The following is a 10000-nucleotide window of genomic DNA, read 5'->3' as shown; positions in this document are numbered from 1 at the left end:
AACTAGTAGGTCATGTACTGCTGACCGCGCAGCAGTGTCTGCCTGTTCATTGCCCTGTACGTCAACATGACCAGGGACCCAACAAAAAACAATATCTTTATGCTTAGTAAAGATGCGGCGTAGCCAAAGTTGGATACGGAGGACTAAGGGGTGAGGTGTATCAAATTTTTTTATAGCCTGTAAAGCACTAAGGGAGTCTGAGACAACCACAAATGATGACACAGGCATAGATGCAATACGGATAAGTGCTGTAAGGATGGCATATAATTCAGCAGTAAAAATACTAGCTGAAGATAGTAAATGCCCTTGTACGATGCTGTCCGGAAACACTGCTGCGAATCCTACGCCGTCAGAAGACTTAGAGCCATCTGTGTACACAGCAATGGCATGAGAATGAGAGTGAAAGTGGTCAAGAAAAAGAGAGCGGGAAGCGACCGTAGACAGTTGGGCTTTCGAGCAAGGGAGGGAGAAAGAACAGACTCGAACAGCTGGAACTTCCCAGGGGGGTAGGGAAAAGTGAGATGCTACATGTACATAGAAAGGTGGTAGTTGAAGAGAAGACAAGAGCGAATGAAGGCGAAGAGAGAAGGGACGGAGTAAGCAGGGGCGGTGAACAAATAAAGAATGTCTACTAATATCAGTGACCATTCTATAAATGGAAGGATTGCGGAGATCATGAGAGCGTACATAGTAGCGCAGGCAATGGGCATCACGGCGATCGGATAAGGATGGAACGTTCGCTTCTGCATAGAGGCTTTCGACAGGGGAAGAGCGAAAAGCACCAAGGCATAAACGTAATCCTTGGTGATGAATGGGGTTAAGGCTAGAGAGAGTAGCAGGAGATGCCGCTGAATAGATCTGGTCACCATAATCAAGTTTCGATAAAATAAGGGTGGAATGTAGGTGAAGGAGGGTTCGACGATCAGCTCCCCACGAAAGATGAGCAAGGGTTTTAAGAAGGTTCAGCCGGCTGTGACAAGTTGCCTTCAGAGAGGTAATGTGAGGTTTCCAGGATAACCTACGATCAAAGAGGAGGCCCAGAAACTTGACTGTATCACGTTCAGGGATACGGGAGCCATAGAGGTACAAAGGATGATCGGAGATGACAGAGCGTCTAGTGAAAGTGATTTGGTGGGTTTTAGTGCTGGAAAATTTAAACCCATGTGTGGTGGCCCAATTGGAAACACGGTCGACTGCATGCTGGAGAGAAACTGTAAGGAGGTGACAGTCAGCGCCTGCACAGGCAATAGCGAAGTCATCAACATAGAGTGATGACCAAATATTTGATGGAAGACTAGAGGCCAAATCATTAATAGCAAGGAGAAAAAGTGTTGTGCTCAGAACACATCCCTGGGGGACACCTTCAGCTTGGATAAAGTCCGGGGAGAGCACATTATTAACCCGAACACGGAAATGCCTGTCAGTTAAAAAGTTCTTAAGGAAGGATGGTAGATTGCCTCGAAGGCCTAAGGAGTGGGCTTGGGCTAAAATATTATACCTCCAAGTTGTGTCATATGCCTTCTCAAGGTCAAAAAATATGGCAATAACTGAGTGGTTATTCGCAAAGGCATTACGAACATACGTATCCAAGCGCAGTAAGGGGTCTATGGTAGAACGTCCCTTACGAAAGCCATATTGACGAGTGGAGAGACTGTTGTGTGTCTCTAAATACCACACTAAACGTCTATTTACTAGACGTTCCATTACTTTGCAAACTGCACTGGTAAGAGCAATGGGACGATAGTGGGAGGTTTCATGTCCCGTAGTGCCTGGTTTGCGGAAAGGGAGAACAATGGCGGATTTCCACAGCTGTGGAAGAACTCCTTGTGACCAAATAAGATTGTAAAGGCGTAATAGGACTGCAAGGGCTGACTGATGTAAATGTTGTAGCATACGAATATGAATGTCGTCGGGCCCAGCTGCCGATGATCGACAAGCTGAGAGTGTTGCCTCCAGTTCTTGAAGTGTAAAAGGCACATTATACTGTTCTTCTCTAAGAGAAGAAAAGTCCAAGGGTGCTAACTCTCTGGCAGACTTTGAGGAAAGAAATGAGGGGCATAGATGGAGTCCCTGAGAAATACGGACCAGATGATTGCCAATTTCATTGGCAACATCTAGTGGGTTTGCTATATCAACACCGGCAACCCGCAGAACAGGAGCCGGGTCAGGAGAATATTTACCACTCAGTTTTCGTACTTTTTTCCAGACTGCACTCATAGAGGAAGCAGAGGTGATGGTGGAGACATAATCTCGCCAGCAAGTGCGTTTAGCGTCACGGATGACACGGCGAGCGATCGCACGCTTCTGTTTAAAATCAAGGAGTCGCTCTGTGGTTCTATTGTACCGGTACCTGCCCCATGCAGCGCGTTTCAAACGTACTGCACGAGCACAAGCAGGAGACCACCAAGGCACGCATTTCTGAGAATGCCTGCCCGAAGTTTGGGGTATAGAATGAGAAGCTGCGGTGAAAACGGAGGACGAGAAGAGGTGTAAAAGCTCATCGATGGAGGACGAAGAAGGAACCTCTTTAAAAACAGTCAGGTGTGAGTAAAGGTTCCAATTTGCCCGATTAAATTGCCAGCGTGGGGTGCGAAGAGGTGGCGAATATGAAGGGGAAGTAAGAATGATTGGGAAATGATCACTGTCATGTAAGTCCGGGAGAACAGACCAAGTGAAGTCTAATGCGGCGGAGGAAGAGCAAACTGAGAGATCGATGCAAGAGAGAGTATGAGTCCGAGGATCAAAATGGGTGTGAGTACCTGTATTTAAAACATGGAGGGGGTGGGTGGCAAGAAAAGCCTCTAACTGAATTCCACGGGAATCACAGTGAGACCCCCCCCAGAGGAAATGGTGGGCATTAAAATCACCAAGTAACAGAATCGGTGGCGGTAATGATGAAACAAGGAAGGCAAAATCCGGAATAGATAATGCCCGAGAAGGAGAGAGATATAAAGAACAGAGCGTATACCACCTATGTAAGTGGATACGGGCTGCTGTGTAATGCAGTGAAGTATGAACAAATAGCTGATGGTACGGAATATCAGTGCGGAGAAGAAGGGCACTTTCATTAAAGGTCCCATCAGGAAAAGGATCTGAAGAATACAATAAATTATAGCCTGAGATGTGAGAAATAACAGCAGAGTGTAATTTTGGCTCCTGTAAGCAAACACCAACAGGGGCAAACTGGGAGAGTAACATCTGAAGCTCACCCCGAATACCCCTGAGGCCGTGTATATTCCACTGTAAAAAGGCCATGATTGGCAATGATAAAGATACTTGAAATCCGCAGGTAAGGGTTCCTACGGACTAGAAGGGTTAGAAAAGTCCACATGCGGAGGCAGTGGAAAATGTTCAAGCAGCGAAGGAACGGTGTGCTGTGAAGAAAGGAGTTGCGCAGATGGAGCAGAGGAGAGAGAAAGAGCGGAAGGTGGATCAGTGTCCATTGATGGTTTGGTCTCTGCAATATATTCAGAGATTGCTTCAAGTGTTTCGGAATTCAGAGATGTCGTATGGGAGACAATATTGGGAATGGTAGGGGGAGGATGAGTAAAGATTGGAACTGTATTGGACTGTACCAAGGTAGGGGGGGCGAAAGGGTGGAGGGAACTGGAGAAGCGTGGCAGGGGACAGAAGAGACAGGAACCTGGGAGGTGGCAGAAGAGGAAGAAACTTGGGAGGGAACAGGGGAGGAAGGTACATTACGAGGAGGAGGGTGAACCTCTGCACTTGTAACTGAGCCAGTGAGAGGGGAAGAACTAGGGACAGACAGGGAGGGTAAAATGAGGAGGTGGAAGATGGGTAGGAGGTGTTACCGGACCTTTTTTTGACTTTTGAGAAGTAGAGGGACGATTGGGAAGAGGTGTCGTACGAGGTCTCGTCGATACTGAGGCTTGTAAGAGAACTCGAAGAAGCGAGATTAGACTGAGGCGTTGAAGTAGGGACGTCTGAGCCGAGGACAGCAAAAGGATTAGATACAGGAGTGATTATGGGAGAGGTAACCACAGAGGCGGGTGTAGAAGATGGGATACCAGAAGTGGGGGGACGTTTTGAAACACGGGAATAAGAAACACGTGGGAGTCTCCCTTGGAGGCGGAGATGAGAAACTGCCATGGCAAAAGGGAGACCTTCTGTCTCTTTGAGGTAACGGATTTCCCGCTCGTTTAAATAGACCTGACAACGGCGAGAGTACGAAGGGTGAGCCTCATGACAGTTAAGGCAAGAGGGAGATCGATTGCAAGACGTATTAGAATGGTCATCGGCACCACAGACTGGGCATTCGGCGATAGATCTGCAATATTTCGCTGGATGGCCAAATCGCCAGCAATTTCTACACTGTTGTGGTGTAGGGATCACCTTTCGAACTTGTAACCGATGTCCTGCTATATAAACTGAGGATGGGAGTTCTCGGCTGTCAAAAGTTAAACGAGCCACATTGCTAGGGTATCGTCTCCGCCCACGGGCAGGAAGAACGTAAGTGTCTACCTTGAGGATTGGGAGATCTTGGAGTTCCAGCTGTTCTAGAATGTCGGTGCCACATGTCTGGAAATTTTGTTGAACTATGGTATGGGGCAGAATGACGGTACCACTACAAGAATTGAGGGAATGATGTTTTTCAAGGGTGACAGGAACAGTATCTACATGGGAAAGACGAGAGAGCTCACGAGCCTGGGTAGCATTCTGTACGGTAATGATGCGCGTACCGCTCTTAAGAGCATGAAAAGAAATATCTTTACCAACATGGCGTAGGAGTGCCTTGCCAATACTATGGTCAGAAAGATAGGCAGTAGAGGAAGTTGGTCGTAAAGTGAAGAATTTAGTCCACTGTTCAGTCTGAAACTGAGCGTGGAAAGGTAGTGAAGGACGTGTCGATCGTTTCTGAGAAGAACGAGAAGGTGAAGGTGGAGAAGTATCATCAGCAGGTAATTGTCGTTGACGTTTAGGCGTGGGACCAGAGTTGGTCCGACGTGGAACGGGTCGGCGATTTGAAAATTGCCGCACCGTAGAGGGAGAGGCCGGAAGCATAGTCAGAGGAGAGCGAAGGTCTGATAAATCGAAGGAGTCAGTCGAGGCCTCAGTACCTGAAGCGGGTGAGGAAACAGCACCGGCAATAGGTACAGAGGCATGAGGAATGTCTGAAGAGTGGTCCAAAGACGAGGCGGGGTCAGAACGGGGTGCGGTATCAAGAAGGGGCCCGGGGGTACCAGGTTCATGGACTAGGGCTGCCATGGTTAGGTTACTTCTTTCTTTTTGTTTTTAAGAAAAAAAAAAGAAAGAAAAGAAAATAAAAATAAAAAAAAAAAAAGGGGGGGACCGGGGAGGGATAGTTCCTAGGAGGAATGAAAGGGCCAGAAATCTCCCTCCGCGCCCAAGAGGACCTCAGCACCGCAAGTAGCGCAGATGCAGCATGGAACCCGTGCCATACCCTACCCATCATGCTAGTAAACTAACAATCCGGGATAGCAACCTCACATCTGCCGAGCTACCTCGGTGGACAAGAGAGGGCGGCCGGATATCCGCCACAAAGCATACCTCCTTCGGCCACCACCCCCGGAATCCGAAAGGTGGCTTCCAGAGATACACTCGTCGCCCGAAAGACACCCAAAGCTACTCCGGGATACCGGAGAGGGATCGGGACATCCCCAGGCGATCCAGATTCCACGGCAAACTACACCACCGCTAAGAACCTCAACGGAATGGGATGGACCCCGGTATCCTTTCTCCTACCCAGGAACTAGCGCGCCTGTGGGAGAAATCCCAAAGGACAAAAAGAGGAAGGGCAAAAGGGAGGAGTGGGGAGGAGGAGGAGGAAAGGAAAAAGGGGAGGATGGGGAGGATGGGATAGGGGAGGGGAGATTGGGGGGTAATTAGGTTCGGTCTGAGGAAGAAGACCGATAGGTCTAATTCCTCAGACCAAGAGCCTCTTCACCACGCCAAGGAGCCCCCCTTGAAGAGGACAGACTTTGCAAAAACTTTCGACAAGTGTGACTATGGTGTAACAGCACAAAATGCGGGATAAAGGAATAACTGTTAAAGTTGGTACATGGATCTACAACTTCCTGACAAATAGAACAAAGTAATAAAGTCAAGTCTGAGGCAGCTACGGTAAAAAAAGCCCTGTTCCATAAGGCACAGTACTCTCCCATTCTATTCCCCATCCTCGTTTCTGACGGATGTAAGCCATAGCTCATGTCTTCCTTTGCAGATAGAGACTGATCACCATGGCAGTGACCTCCATCGAGGACACCGTGAGACTCCAAGAGGACATCCAAATCTAATGGGTCACTCAAAACAATATGAAGTTCAACGAGGAGAAATTTCAACTACTGATATGGAAAACTTGAAATTAAAAATGTCAGGGTATACCACAAATTCTAACCATACAATAGAGCAGAAAAGTAATGTGAATGACCTGGGAGTGATAATGCCAGAGGATCTCACCTTCAAAGACCACAACAATGCATCTACCTCATCTGCTAGGAAAATGATAGGATGGATAATGAGAACCTTCAAAAATAGGGACGCCAAGCCCATGACGATTCTCTTCAAATCGCTTGTGCTCTCTAGGTTGGAATACTGTACACTAACGGCCCCCTTCAAGGAGACATTGCAGACCTGGAGTGTACAAAGAACTTCCACGGCACAAGTGCGATAAGGCACTTAACTAGAGAGCGGTTGAAGGTCTGATATGCATTCCCTCGAACGCAGGTAAACTCCAGGTAAACATGGAGGGGGGGTTTACTTTGAGTACATCTGGAGGGGGGTTTCGGGGGTCAACGTCCCCTCTGCCCGGTTTACTGCTGGCCGCATGTCAACCTACGTACGAACCACAGTCCGGCTGGTCAAGTACTGACTTTAGGTGCCTGTCAAGAAACCTCCTTGAAGACAGCCAGGGGTTTATTGGTAATCCTCCATGTGTACACCGAGGCAGTTGAACAGTCTTGGGCCCCTGACACTTTTTGCGACGACTACACAGAACAGTAAGTGTAAAGGAACCACGACTACCTTCCCTTCATACAGGACTTACCAAGAGAGACTGCCGTCAAGAGGAAAGTAAAACGCCACAAGTCAGTCCCTGATCAGCCGGGATGCGGTGCATGCACTGGACTGCAGGCACCAACTGCCTGAGCGATCAGGCCAGCAACCAGGCCTGGGACCTGGCTGCGGGGGCGCTGACCCCTGGAGGCCACTACAGGTAACAAGTAGACAGCTGGACTGACCCACTGGGACGTCAGGAATTAATTTTACGGTTAATCAAGTTGATTGAGCAGTCATGACTACTCTCCAAGTAGACTTCGCAGCTTCACAAATGTAAAATTACTAAAATCGCTAAATGTATGATGTTATTTCACTTATAGGTCGTGAATTAAGCTGGACCAAGAGTTAACTCTTTCCCTTGGCCCAGTATCAAGAGAGCTAAACCCTCGAGGTTCAGTACCCTGGGGCCCAGGAGTCGAGAATGGACCCCTGCAGCCACAGTACACTATGGAAGATAATATCCTTTAAACCCGTACGGATTGCACAGCGACTGGGAGGTAATCAGGTTTGATCCTAGAAGAGGCGCGTGGCTAGCTCCTTGCGGTTTAAATGGTATCACTTTGTTACGAAAGGAAGAACCCAGGTTCGATCCCAGGGCAGTGGGGAAAAAAGTTTAAGTAACCTGCTGCCCCTCACCTAGCAGTAAATAGGTACCCGAGGGGAGGGGGCGGAGTTTACCCAGCAGGCACCAGGTACTGGTGCCACCGGTAAGCAGGTACCAGGACTGGCAGACAGGTAGCATCCTGGGGACGCGAGCTAGGAACCCCAACGAACACTTGCAGTTAAGCAATTTAACTAATTTTTACCCAAATTTTACAAGATAGATACTGAAGTGGAAGCGCTAAACCCTAACACCTGGGAGGATGGTAGACATTGAGGGACTGAGCCAAGGGAGTCCAGGTATCAAGGAGGGGGCCAGGAGCTAGGAACATACCCAGGAGAGAATTCTTTAGTTACCACTGTTAACTACTATACCTCCATAGAAAACTTGTTTGTTGGGTAACTCAGTTGTTCATAGGAGACTTTTCAAATTTAAGATGGTTTTGATTTTAATGGTAATACAAAGCTAGGACCCTACAAACTTCCATACAGTTAGGATAAATTTAGGTACACTACAGTTAACAGGTTTAGTAATTGCTTTTGCGGAAAACTAAAGAATTATCCGTGATAAGTACGGAGACTTCCCACTTTGAAGTCCGTACGTTTACTGGTACAACTAAGTTCAAATGAAGTTTTGCATACTAAAAATAGCAAAGGCCATTAGAGTCCTATTCCTATGGTAAGGAGTCTGGAAATGAGCAGCATCATTACCCTGGACCAGACAAGTTGCCCCATCTGCCCAGTATATACTAACCTACTTCAGTAGTTAAAGACCCTATAGCTACCCATCTTTTAATGCAACGTTAAGAATATGCAGGCTAGTGTTATCCTTTACAGGCTAGTGTTATCCTTTACAGGATAACACTGCAAGACTATCAGTGGTTTGCTAAAGTATTTAAACACTCTTGCCTTTCCTAAGTACGTAAATCTCAAAGCGGTTTTGCAGTTTTATTCAAGCTGGATATTAATAAGTAAAAGTTTAAACTTTAAGACAAGTTAAGCTGGACAAGCATCTTTAGTAGATATCCATGGTGTTGCGAAAGTGGTTTCATTGGCCAAACTTTCTGCAGATACTAAATACAAGAATACTCTAGCTCCATGAAGTTAGTTCCTCTGAGCTGTACGGTTCACACAATGAGGTAAATTTTAAATTATAACTACACAATCCTTTACGTAGTAAACCCCGGGAAGGAGAAAAAAGTTAATCCGTTTAGGTTGAAAATCGCTGGTATGTTTTGTGTAAGCTTTAATTGCTAAAAAAGGGGGGCTATGGTTTAGCAGTCTGAATCATTTTTTCTTAGAGGAATTAGAATAAAGACAAGGGGGCCGGGGAATTTTCTAAGGCTTTCCAAAATACCTTTGAAATGTGGTTTGTCAATCTGTAGAGGACAAATTAAGGGTAGACTACATACAATTAGTTTATTAAAAGTTTCCATAGTAATAAACCTCATTTTGTAGTACCATAAAGTAAGTTTTTTGATCAACAAGGTTGATCTTTAATCTCTTGTTGCAAAGCTAGAGACGCTCCAACAGCTTCCCTTGCAGCAGCCTCAACTTCAGCAATATTGTAATCAAAAGCAAACGCCTCCTTGGTGGCGTTGGCGAGCCAGAGGACTTCCTTTGTAGAGGAATCCATCATGATGACCGTGGCCTTGGCAGCACTAGTAGGACAGTCAAGAGAGACTCCCTCGCTGACGTGCTCTTTCAACTGGTCCCAAGCACCCACCATCATCCCCATACTTTTCTTCACTTTATTAGAGATATTCTTCAGAGACTTTAGGCTGATCAGCGACCCGGGGGAGTCTAGGGAATTACTTGGTTCGTAGTTAGTCAATGTTGTCTGCAGCGTCTTTACGGCATCCAGGAAGAGTCTGGTATGTACCACCAAGGAAGAAACTTCACGTTTTAGTGCCTCTACACACGCGCAGTTTACTGAAAATTTAGAAGTTGCGATTAGAATGAGTAATGAATTTAGAAACTGGCAAAAAAGTGAAGCTAGAGATAGGTGTAAAAAAGCTAAGAAACTTACAGTTAGTGGTGTGCTTATTTTTAATAATTACTTTGTCCGTGCCTAGTTCAGTTTGGAAACTCCTACCCCGAGTAGCTACTGGCATCACCGGAGGTGTGTCCGTCACCGGAGGAAGACTGGTATCGTTTTCTGTCATAACTGAGAAAAAAAAAAAAAATAAAAAAAGGTATTAACATTTAAGTAGTTTCAGAGAGTTATCAACGAGGCAAGAAAATATACTAACCGAGTCCTAAGTTAAGTTGCAGGGATATTGCCAATATTTTGCTCAGTTCTGCCAGCCAATTGGCTACTTCAGTACGTGTGCGACCGTCCTGGTACATCATGCACAGGTCAAAT

At 46.5% G+C, this 10000-nt stretch overlaps 1 protein-coding gene across 1 annotated transcript; it reads right to left on the bottom strand.

Annotated features, from left to right (window-relative positions):
- Positions 1 to 9040: 9040 nt before the first annotated feature.
- LOC138852260 (uncharacterized) lies at positions 9041 to 9994 on the bottom strand. The gene is made up of 3 exons (XM_070082010.1): positions 9888 to 9994; positions 9665 to 9802; positions 9041 to 9567 (listed from the first exon to the last, which is right to left on the bottom strand). The coding sequence occupies exons 1-3, from the start codon at positions 9985 to 9987 to the stop codon at positions 9116 to 9118; spliced, it is 690 nt and encodes a 229-aa protein (XP_069938111.1). The 5' UTR covers positions 9988 to 9994; the 3' UTR covers positions 9041 to 9115.
- Between the last annotated feature and the right edge of the window lie 6 nt (positions 9995 to 10000).

This window comes from Cherax quadricarinatus, unplaced genomic scaffold (assembly GCF_038502225.1).
Source record: "Cherax quadricarinatus isolate ZL_2023a unplaced genomic scaffold, ASM3850222v1 Contig5941, whole genome shotgun sequence".
Classification (NCBI taxonomy): domain Eukaryota; kingdom Metazoa; phylum Arthropoda; class Malacostraca; order Decapoda; family Parastacidae; genus Cherax; species Cherax quadricarinatus.
The sequence above is the reverse complement of the archived record's forward strand: the minus strand, read 5'-3'. Positions and strand labels throughout refer to the sequence as shown.